Source organism: Equus przewalskii, chromosome 18 (assembly GCF_037783145.1).
Source record: "Equus przewalskii isolate Varuska chromosome 18, EquPr2, whole genome shotgun sequence".
Classification (NCBI taxonomy): Eukaryota; Metazoa; Chordata; class Mammalia; order Perissodactyla; family Equidae; genus Equus; species Equus przewalskii.
Window position 1 is genome coordinate 13080334 of NC_091848.1, and position 12613 is coordinate 13092946.

The 12613-nt window shown below is 37.6% G+C and overlaps 1 protein-coding gene across 33 annotated transcripts in view; it reads right to left on the bottom strand.

The window, feature by feature from the left end:
* TNIK (TRAF2 and NCK interacting kinase) overlaps window positions 1-12613 on the bottom strand; it is a 383771-nt gene that overhangs the window by 54073 nt on the left and 317085 nt on the right. For 16 of the 33 annotated variants that reach the window (XM_008512892.2, XM_070583105.1, XM_008512891.2 and 13 more), the window contains 2 exons: window positions 10538-10777; window positions 7980-8086 (listed from right to left, as the gene is read on the bottom strand). In XM_008512892.2, coding sequence (XP_008511114.1) covers window positions 7980-8086; window positions 10538-10777 — 347 coding nt within the window. The remainder of the gene's footprint in view (window positions 1-7979; window positions 8087-10537; window positions 10778-12613) is intronic. The other 17 variants (XM_070583121.1, XM_070583113.1, XM_070583127.1 and 14 more) reach the window with 2 other exon arrangements.

Genomic DNA, 12613 nt, shown 5'->3' on the forward strand with positions numbered 1-12613 from the left:
AGAATAACGGAAATGAAAAATTCATCAAAGGGAATCAACAGCAGAGTAGATGACACAGAAGAACAGATCAGTTATCTGGACAACAGAGTAGAGGAAATCAGAGTAGAGTAGAACAAAAAAGAAAACAAAGAATGAGGACAATCTAAGGGACCTCTGGGACAACATCAAGTGTACTAACATTTGCATTATAGGTGTCCCAGAAGGATAAGAGAGAGACAAAGGGGTGGATAATTTATTTGAAGAAATAATAGCTGAAAGCTTCCCCAACCTGGGAAAGGAAACAGACATCCAAATACAGGAAGCACAGAAAATACCAAACAAGATGAACTCAAAAGGCCCACACCAAGACACATTATAATTAAAATGTCAAGAATTAACGATAAAGAGAGAAACCTAAAAGCTGTAAGAGAAAGGCAACAAGTTATGTACAAAGGAAACCCCCTAAGACTATCAACTGACTTTTCAGCAGAAATCTTACAGGCTAGAAGGGAGTGGCATGATACATTCAAAGTGCCAAAAGGAGAAAACCTACAATCAAAAATACTCTACCTGGCAAGGTTATCATTCAGAATGGAAGGATAAAGAGTTTTCCAGATAAGAAAAAACTAAAGAAGTTCATCACCACTAAACCAGCCTTACAAGAAATGTTAAAGGAAATTATTTAAGTGGAAAAGAAAAGACCACAAATAGGAATAAGAAAATTATCAAAGAAAAAATATCACTGGTAAAAGCAAATATACAGTAAACGTAGTAGATCAACCACCTATAAAGCTAGTAGGAAGGTCAAAAGATAAAACTACTAAACTCTCCTTTATGTTAAGGGACACACAAAATTAAGAGGTAAAACATGATGTCAAAAACACAAAATGTGGGGAGGCAGAGTAAAAGTGTAGTGCTAGTAGTATGAGGTCGAACTTAAGAGACCATCAACTTAACATAAATTGCTATTTACATAGGTTATTATATACAAAACTTATGGTCATCACAAACCAAAAACCTACAATGAATACACAAAAGATAAAGTGAAAGGAACACAAATTTAACACTAAAAGAAGTCATCAAATCACAAGGAAAGAGAGCAAGAGAAGAAGAAAGGAACAGAGAAGAATTACAAAAACATCCAGAAAAAAGGTAAGAAAAGGTGATAGTTATCAACTGTTACTTTAAATGTAAACAGATTAAATGCTCCAATCAAAAGACATAGGGTGGCTGAATGGATTAAAAAACCCAAGACTCATATATATGCTGCATACAAGAGACACACTTCAAACCTAAAGACACTCAAAACTAAAAGTGAAGAGAGGGAAAAAGATATTCCATGCAAATGAAAACAAAAAGAAAGCTGTGGTAGCAACACTTGTATCAGACAAAATAATTTTTTTTTTTTTCCTGAGGAAGATTTGCCCTGAGCTAACATCTGTGCCAATCTTCCCCTGTTTTGTATACTGGTCACCACCACAGCATGGCTGACAAATGGTGTAGGTCAGTGCCTGGGATCTGACCCTGTGAACCCAGGCCACCAAAGCGGAGAATGCTGAACTTAACCACCACAAACAGGGGTGGCCCCCAAAATAGACTTTAAAACAAAAACTATAACAAGAGACAAAGAAAGGCATTACCTAATGATAGAGGGAACAATCCAAAAAGGATATAATACTTGTAAATATCTACACACCCAACATAGCACCTAAATATATAAAGCAACTATTAACAGACATAAAAGAAGAAATTGACATTAACACAATAATACTAGGGGACTTTAACACTCCACTTACATCAATGGATAGATCATTTAGACAGAAGATAAGTAAGGATATATTGACCTTAAATGACACATTAGGCCAGATGGACTTAATAGGTATATACAGAACATTCCATCCAAAACTGCAGAATACACATTCTTTTCAAATGAACGTGGAACCCTCTCCAGGGTAGATCATATATTAGGTGAAAAACAAGTCTCAATAAATTTAAGAAGAATGAAATAATATCAAGTATCTTTTCTGACTAACAGCATGAAACAAGAAATCAGCTACAAGAAGAAAACTGGAAAAGTCACAAATATGTGAAGACGAAACAAAATGCTACTGAACAACTATTGGATCAATGAAGAAATCAAAGGAGAAACCAAAAAATACCTGGAGACAAATGAAAATATGACATACCAAAATCTATAGGATACAGCAAAAGTGGTACGAAGAGGGAAGTTTATAGCAATATAATGCCTACCTCAAGAAACAAGAAAAGTCTCAAATAAACAATGTAACATTACACCTAAAGGAACTAGAAAAAGAAGAACAAACGAAGCCCCAAATCAGTAGAAGGAAGGAAATAATAAAAATCAGAGCAGAAATAGAGACTAAAAAGACAATAGAACAGATCACTGAAACTAAAAGCTGATTCTTTGACAAGATAAACAAACCTTTAGCTAGACTCCCTAAGTAAAAAAGAGAGAATGCTCAAATAAATAAAATCAGAACTGAAAGAGGAGAAATTACAATGGATACCACAGAAATACAAAGGATTATAAGAGAATACTATAGAAAGCTATATGCCAACAAATTAGATAATCTAGAAGAAATGGATAAATTCTTAATTATAGAACCTTCCAAAACGGAATCAAGAAGAAATAGTGAATATGAATAGACTGATCACTAGTAAGGAGATTGAAACAGTAATCAAAAACCTCCAAAAAAACAAAAGTCCTGGACTAGACAGCTTCCCTAGTGAATACTAGCAAACATTCAAAGAAGATTTAATACATATCCTTCTCAAACTCTTCCAAAAAATTGAAGAGGAGAGGATGCTTCCTAACTCATTCTACGAGGCCAACATTACCCTGATACCAAAACCAGACAAAAGAAAAAGAAAAAAAGAAAGAAAATTAAGGGCCAATATTACTGATGAACATAGATGGAAAAGACCTCAACAAAATATTAGCAAATTGAATACAACAATACATTAAAATGATCATATACTATGATCAAGCAGAATTTATTCTAGGGATGCAGGGATGGTTCAACATCTGTAAATCCATCAATGTGATATGGGTATTTTTCTGGGTACTTTTTTTGGTAACAAAATGAAGAATAAAAATCATATTATCATCTCAATAGATAGAAATCATTCAACAATGTTCAGCATCAATTTATGATAAAAACTCTGAATAGAATGGGTATAGAAGGAAAGAACCTCAACATAATAAAGGCCATATATGACAAACCCACAGCTAACATCAGAGTCAACAGTAAAAAACTAAAAGCTATCCTTCTAAGAACAGGAACAAGACAAGGATGCCCACTTTCACCACTCTTATTCAAAATAGTATTGGAAGTCCTAGCCAGAACAATTAGGCAAGAAAAAGAAATAAAAGGGATCCAAATTGGAAAGGAAGAAAGTAAAGCTGTGACTATTTGCAGATGATATGATCTTATATATAGAAAACCCTAATGAATCCACCAAAAAACTATTAGAAATAACAAATGAATACAGTAGTATTCAGGGTACAAAATCAACATACAAAAATCAGTTGTGTTTCTATACACTAAGAACGATATAGCAAAAAGAGAAATTAAGAATACAATCCCACGTACAATTGCAACAAAAAAAATAAAATATCTAGGAATACCTTTAACCAAGGATGTGAAAGACTTGTACACTGAAAACTATAAAACGTTGTTGAAAGAAATCAAAGAAGACACAAAAAAATGGAAAGATATTCCATGCTCATGGATTGGAAGAATTAGCAAAGTTAAAATGTCCACGCTAATCTACACACTCAGTGCAATCCCTATCAAAGTCCCAATGACATTTTTCATGAAACTATAAAAAAAGAATCCTAAAATTTATATGGAACAACAAAAGATCCCAAATAGCCAAAGCAATCCTGAGAAAAAAGAAGAAAGCTGAGGACATCACACTCGCTGATTTCAAAGTATACTACAAAGCTGTAGTAATCAAAACAGCATGGTACTGGCACAAAAAAGACACACAGATCAAAGGAACAGAACTGAAAGCTCAGAAATAACCCCACACGTCTGTGGACAGCTAATTTTTGACAATGGAGTCAAGAAAATACAATGGAGAAAGGAAAGTCTCTTCAATAAATGGTGCTGGGAAAACTGGACAGCCACATGCAAAAGAATAAAAGTAAACTAGTATCTTATACCACACACAAAAATTAACTCAAAATGGATTAAAGAGGGGCCAGCCTGGTGGCACACTGGTTAGGTATGCGAACTCTGCTTCAGCAGCCCAGGGTTCACCGGTTTGAATCCTGGGCATGGACCTATCCACCGCTTATCAAGCCAGGCTGTTGTAGGTGTCCCACATATAAAGTAGAGGAAGATGGGCAAAGATGTTAGCTCAGGGCCAGTCTTCCTCAGCAAAAAGAGGAGGATGGGCAGTGGATGTTAGCTCAGGGTTAATCTTCCTCAAAAAAAAAAAAGGATTAAAGACTCGAATGTAAGACACGAAACCATAAAATTCCTAGAAGAAAATATAGGCAGAGCACTCTTTGACATCAGTATCTTTTTGAATATGTCTCCTCTGGCAAGAGAAGCAAAAGACAAAATAAACAAAGGGGACTACATCAAACTAAAAACCTTCTGAATGGCAATAGAAACCATCAACAAAATGAAAGGACAACCTACCAACTGGGAGAATATATTTGTAAGTCATATATCTGATTAAGGATTAATATCTAAAATTCAACAACATCATACAACTCAGCAACAAAAAAACAAACAACCCAATTAAAAAATGGGCAGAGAATCTGAACAGACACTTTTCCAAAGAAGATCTACAGACAGCCAACAGGCACATGAGAAGATGTCAACATCACTAATTATTAGGGAAATGCAAATCAAAACCACAATACCCATATCACAACCAAAAAATCACCTCATGCCCATAGGAATGGCTATTATTAAAAAGACAAGAAATAACAAATGTTAGAAAGGATGTAGACAAAAGAGAACCCTCGTACACTGCTGGTGGGAATGTAAACTGCTGTAGCCACTAAGGAAAACAGTATAGTGATTCCTCAAAAAAATTAAAAATAGAACTACCACATGATCCAGTTATTCTACTTCTGGGTATTTATCCAAAGAACATGAAAATATTAATTGGAAAAGATACATGCACTCCTATTTTCACTGCAGCATTATGCACAATAGCCTAGACTTGGAAACAACCTAAGACTTGGATGAATGGATAAAGATGATGTGGTGTATATATACAGTGGAATACTACTCAGCCATAAAAAGATGAAATCTTGCCATTTGCAACAACATGGATGGACCTTGAGGGTATTATGCTAAGCAAAATAAGTCAGACAGAGAAAGCCAAATACCGTATGATTTCACTCATATTTGGAAGATAAACAAACAACAGCAAGAAACAAACACATAGGTACAGAGTACAGATTGTTGGTTACTAGAGGGGAAAGGAGTTTTAGGGGAAGGCAAAAGGGGTAAAAGAGCACATCTGTACAGTGACAGATGGCAACTAGACTTTTGGTGGTGAACACAATGCAGTCTATACAGAAGTCGAAATATAATGATGTACGCTTGAAATTTATATAATGTTATAAACCAATGATACCACAATAAAAAAATAAACTAGAAACAGAAAAGAATTATAAAGACCTCATTAGGACCAACAGAAAGTAAGACAGTCTCTGTGTTACAGTAACGGCTCCCAGTGAATCACATCTCCCAGTGTCCACACCCCTATGTATTTCCTCTATACACGGACTCAGGGCTGGACTACATGACTTGTGATGGCCAATGGGACATCAGCAAAGACGTGCAAGCGAACACTTGAAAAGCACTTGTGCACTGGGGCTTTCTCTCTTGGAATGCCGTCCTGAGATGGCCAAACAATAAAGAAGCCCAGGATGAAAGACCACACGTTCAGTGCAGCTAAACCTTCAGCTCAGTGCAGCTGTGTGCGTGAGGTCAGGCGAGACCAGCAGAACTTCTTAGTGAACACAGACTCATGAGAAATAATAAATTGTTATTATTTCAGACTACTAAATTTTGGGGTGCTTTATTATGCAGTGAAGATGAACCAAAGCTATGCCTATTACAGTAAACAAGCCAAATCCTGGAGCTTTTAAAAATGCAATCCAATCGAGAGTTGCAAAGTCTGATTCACATCTTAAATGTTGGCTGCTTGGAGATACGTGATAGTAAGAAGCAGGCGTGTGCGGTAGGATTACTCCACATGGCAGAGATGGAGATTCTCCGTCCCTCCCCTCCCCACCGTTGCTCTGACTTTCACTGTAGGCGAGTGATTATTACCTCACAGCTCACTCCCACCATACCTCCTCTGTAAGCAGACAAATGTTAGCTGCCTCAAAACGTCTCCATTCTTTGCACAAAGTACCATATTTAAGTGGTTCCAAGGGAAAAGTGGATGGTTTGCAAACTGACCAACAAACATCAACTATCTTAGGCCCTAATGTCATTAAAACAACATTTGAGAAGGAACAAAGAGCTGCTCTTCATTTGACTATATAATGATAGTTCTCTCTGTTTCTTTTGGTTAATAGAAAAAGACTTAAAGCTGAAATGATGCTTGATCTATAGCAACTAAAATTCCAAGCAATTATTTCAATGAACAGAGCTTCGAGGGCAGAGTTCAAAGGAGAAAAAGCGCTGATAAATTGTGGGCTTATCACTGCTTGAAGAGGGGGACTGATAAAGTTCAGGCTGGCAGTCCAGGACTAACATTCCTTTGGCTCCCTGGTCACAGGGCATTCCAGTCTTTCTCAGCGCTGCTTAGCAACACCAGCTTGGCGTGAACCTGATAAGTCACTGGAAAAAAATGGCTCATTCAGAGCTTCCTGCAATTGGTAATTCCAATCAGAATGGGCTGGCTTCTTTGCCCTAAATGGATTAGCACTTAGGGCACTTCCATCTTACTTATGGACTGACCCCTTCCTAAGGCTTTTCATGTGAAGAGGAAAATTAAAGCTTCATGATCAAAGGCATTCCATATTTTAAAGATATGTACGAATAATCCAAACCTGCATTTCCAGTCTTTCTCTCTCACTAGCAAGTGAGAGTCCTTCTCTTATTATGAACACAATGAAAAAGAAGTAAACAGCCTGCCAAAGCTCATCCTTTTTATAGTCTCAGCAGAGGCCATTTGCTATTTCAGTTGGTCCTAAAAAGGGGTGTATTCATCATGAAAAATCTGAGGGAAGCTTGATGAACTATAGCCGCAAACAGCATCTGTTACCACATAAAATCTGCTCAGATACTGTAAAGATATTGTTTACTTTCCAGCTTCTCTTGAGACCTCTACGCCAAGCAATAAGTGGATGCAACTTCCTGACTGTAGGAATATACATTGTTGATGGAAAGTTCTAGGAGAGCACAGAGCAACAGTGGAAACATAACTGTATTTAGTGACCCTGAATAATGCCAAAGAGGTGATTTCCTCATAAGAGCGAGTCCTTCTGTCATTTGCCAAGCTAGGGAACCTCTGAAGCTGGTCAGGACTGTATTTCCTTGGCAATCACTTAGTAATGTTTCAAGATTCCCAGGGCACATTTCTTGACCTGATGCTAAAAATCGTCTCAAACCAGGCCATTCTGTTCTGCTGACACCATGAAACTGTCTCTGAGGTAATGTTTTGGGGTACTGCAACCAGACTTACATTTGCAATTTTACTCCCAGATTTTTTAAACTGTCAACTAAAGTAGACCTGATTGGCTTCTGGGTTGCCTCATTCATTCATTCATTTACTCATTCATTCATGAGCCCCCACTGTGCGCTGATTTCCGTGAAAGGCTACCGAAGAAATAAAAGGCATGTGGCCTGGCCTACCAAAGCTTACAGTCTAGGTGGCCAGTCAACGTGCCTCCGAAGTGAAAAAAGAACAAAGACATTTTTTAGGAAAGCAAGGAAGACAATAACAATGGTGGGTGGGAGCTTTTCCCTACACCGTAACCATCTTCCTTCCCTTACCTTGCTCTGATGGGCTGAGATCCTAGTCTGGGTCCCAGAGCACCACCATTTCCAGGAGAATTCTTTCTGGCTAACGCTGGGGATATAGAAGTTGTTCTTTGAGGCACCTGAAAGAAAACCAGAATTCAGAAATATTTTCTGTAAAATAGCTTCCATAGGCTACTTACTGAAAAGAAACCTACTCCTTTCCAAAGATTTGCCAAGATTTACAAACTATCAGAAACAGGGAAGAAATACCTTTCATTTCTCAAAGAAATATTTAACTCCTAAAACAAGGTCAAATGAATAGCAGTGAGGCAAATTCAGCAACCATTAAGGAGTATGGTCCTCAAGTTTAAAATTAAGTTTAAAAACAGACCAAACTAATTTTAATTCATTGGATTAAAATAATTGACCTCCATTTGTGCAAGAGTGGTAGATACCAGAAATTTCTTTAGGGTACCATTAACTCACCTGATCATTGGAAAGGGCATCAGATGAGCACCTTCCAGATAAACCGAGCTTCATTTTTGGCTCACATCCCAACCGATAAACAGATAAGGAAATTACGAAATCTGGGGAGAAACTACGGTATCCGGCTAGCAGCTGGGACAGAAGCCACATGTCAGTGAGCTCAGAAAAACTACTGCAATAGATCCCGCACGTTTCTACTTCCTAATCAGCTTGCAATTACTAATTGAAAATGAAACCCAAAATGCTGCGCTTTGGAAGGTCAACTTGCAAATGTTATACAAAACAGGATGAATACTGAAAATACTGGAAGGGTCTTCAAAAAGACTATGCGAGTACCAATTGGACTGTGAGGTACAGTAGGAAAATGCATTATTAGCTTATCTGGCAAGGGCCTAAGGTAGAATGCAGGTATGCCTCATTTTATGAAACATTTTTTAATGAAATCAATATTGCAAGTGTACTAAAGAGGGAAAACTTACTTTATGAAAGTTGACTAGGAAATGGAAACACAGATATCCTGTCACAGCTTTTTGGGTTAAACATTCATCAGGTGCTTTGATTTTCATTCACTTTTTTGGCTCTTTTAAAGTGTGTTTGTGTTTTATACCAGATATTTTTAAGATGTGCTTTGTTTTAATATTTTTGTTTAATATACTTAATGATATTAACATTAACATAAATTTATCGGTTATTATCATACATTTTAAGATAAAAGACCTAGAAAGATGAGTCAGTCAAGTGACACAGAATGACCAAATCAGTATCACCACCTGCTCAAATGAAACATTACTACTACTATTCCTCCTTTTTCTTTTTGTAAACTTAAATAGTTGTAGAGAAGAAAGAGTCTAATGAATTATTAAAATCTAAAATCTTTGCATTGATCTTAATTTTTCTCCCAGCTCTGTAAGTGTACGCCTGCATGTTTTTAGAGAGTGGACCAATAACTCCCACAGTCACTTTCCTCACCTCTCGTGTTTGCTCCTCTGCCCATCCCATTTTCCATTTCTCTGCCCATCCTATTTTCCATGTCTCTGCCCATCCTATTTTCCATTTCTCTGCTATCCTATTTTCCATATTGAACTTTGCTCCCTAAATAATCTTTTCCAAAGGCATCTCTGCTTCCACAAGAGGAGAACACCAACAAAAAAACCATTATCAGCTATCTTCATTTTCAAAATAATGGAAATCCTGTTATAATGCCCTTTTGAGCAGAAAATGAGCAAAAATATTTAAAAAAAAATCATTGGGTAAAAAGTGTTAGTTTTTTTTTTCCTGGAAACAACAATGACATTGATCTCTGGAAACTGTGGGATATTCCATTTGTCATAGCCCCTGTGCTGAGCTCAGGAGTAAGAGGAATCCTGAACTAGGAAGAATCTGATGCAAAAGTTTCTTCAGTATTTTGAAACACTTTCAAGTTGTCTGTAGTGAGATGCGTGGCCACATTTCGGGACGTTTTGAGGAAAAAGTAACAACTTGGTATAGGCAAACACAAAACAAGAACCCGAACCCAGGACTGTTCTATCCAGTGGGCTGGCTCATCATTTTACTCTACAGTTTTATCCTCAATAATTAACTAAGGTTGGTATTAGATTATGAGCTGGCCCAGAAGGAGCTTTCTTTAAATGGGGCCTACTAAAATATCCTAAGAGCAATACTACCTTCTGAATACTCGAAATCTCATTGCACTTTGTGTTATTAAAAATAGGAATAAGTGAATTTTCTACTTTTTATCTGGAAGTTTTCAATTGGTCTAGATGTAGATTCGGTCATCAAAGGAGATAGCCATTATTCTATTTCTTAATATGGATAGTAAAATAAAGTTTAGAATGCTTGGGGTTAAGAGTTCTAATTCTGGATACAGAATATATGCTTCCAAGTCATTCAGTCTACCTGAGTCTCCATTTCTTTGGGGAAAACAGAAGTCAGAAATGATAAATGACAATCCAAGTCCTAGCTTGGGAATGACAAGGGACCAAAACAAATGTGAGAAGGGACAGTGCTTTGTCATTATCATGTTCTTCATTGCCATGAAAGATCTGGAATAGGGGTAATAATAATAAACAGCGATGACGATGATAAAAACATCCCAGTAATATTACCTTTGGTGGAATATCTTCTTCCTGTCGTAACCAAGAGCTTCGGTCAAATTTCTCAATTCGAGTGGGGAGAGGAGGGTTTTCGGAGGTGGGATCCGAGTTCTGGCGCGGCATCTCAACACGGTGAGAGGTCACAGTCAGAGCCTCCTGAAACCCAGACAGGCCCTTGGTGGGCTGCTCGTGCACTGACTGGGAGGCGGTCAAGGCAGGTCCCTGGGATTTTACAGCTACCAGATGTGGGATCTAAGCACCAAACCAACATCAGAGCAGCATTATTAGAAGAGAAAGCAGATCAGCCTGTACCTCACTCCGTGGGAGGGAAAATACAGTTTTAGGGCACAAGAATTGGAGTACATGGAGCCCACCATGGCTTTCTGCAGCAAGCTTTTAAAAGCTCTCTGAAATTTTCCATTTAGACCTATGTGTGTGGCTGAACCAGGGTTCTTGGCAAAAAGTTAAATGATTTCCTTGAGACTGCTATGAAGTCAGTGAAATAAGGGTGATGATAATAACAATAGCACTTTTTAGTGAACAATTAATTGACCAGCAAGATGATATATTTACAAGCACTTCTCTTCTAATATTATACACCACCTCCTTTAAAACCCCTAACCTTGACTTTAGAAAATGTTATTGCTCTGTAAAACAAGAACTGCTCTGGACATCTTCTTATGAACTCACTAAGTCTACCATGAGGTGGACACAATTATTTTCCTCCTTTTACACATGAGGCTGTAAGGTACAGAGAGGTTAAGTAACACCCTAGATTTCACAGCTAATACGTGCTGGAGCCTGGATTGGAACCCAGACATATGCCCACAGCCCATACGCGCAACTGCTATGTTATCCTGCTTTCTGGTGGACTGGCTCTTACCATCTATGATATTATATACCTCTTGACACCAGGACGTTTTTTTTAGGTGTAACTCTCACAATCTGGCATGTATTCATATTGTTCATGCAGGCAAGACATTCAGGAAATGTGGCTCTATAACAAATCATTAAAATCTAGAGTTCAGAGTACCCTTTACCACTAGCACTGTTCACACTTTATTGCTAGTGCCCATGTAAGCCTGTCTCCTCCATCGTGAAGGTAAGCCCCCTGGACACTGGAGCCACGTCTGACATCATATCTCTGAATCTAGCACTGTGCCTGGCATGTGGAAGGTGGTCAATAAATCTTGGTTAGGAAAACATCTAGAGTGCTTTCTAAATTGTTAATTCAACAAACGTTAATCTACTATCTGCTTTATCCAAGGGACCTATCAGTCCCTCTTTGGTCTGAAATCTCAATGCCTGGACTTCTGGGGGGCATTTCCACAGCCTTTCTACACCAGCCTGGCCCCATTCCTCTAGCACCTGAGAATTTTATCCCTGGAGCAGCCCTGCCCCAGCCTCTTCAGACCCTCTTTGGTCTGAAATCCGGAATGTTACTAACTATAGTTCAGAGAAAATCCTCAAAGTCTAGTTCAGCGGAATGTTATGCTTCAACCAGAATTGAACTATAACCAATCAGATTTATACTAAGGTTAAACATCATTAAATATATTAAATAATATTAAAACAAAGCATATTTTAAACATATGTAGTACAAAACACAAATCTACTCCAAAAGAGCCAAAAAAATAAAAATAAAAATCGAACCACCTGAAGAGTGCTTAATCCAATTAGCTGTCACAGGATATCTACCTTTTCATTTCCTAGTCACTTTCATAAAGTTTCATAAGTTTTCCCTCCATTCTCCCCTTTTACTGAACCAAAGTACACTACAAGTTCAAAGTCACAGGTTTTAAAAGAGGTCATTTGCGTGCTAAAAGAGAAGTTCTTACAAAAATGTATCCTATGGAAGGTTAGGCGTGAAAGAATTATATACAAATAAAAACAACCAAGGAGAAGGCATGCTAAGCTGGCTGGTGCTCAAAAATCTTGGACCTCATGTACTAAAGGCAAATTTAAAACCAAGAATCCTTGATTTTTTCTCTAGCCTTTTAAACTCCAGTTCAAATAGCATTACATATTTCAAAGGTGATCTCAAAATATTATGTGGAAGTGTTAACACAGGTGGATGCCTGGAAGAAA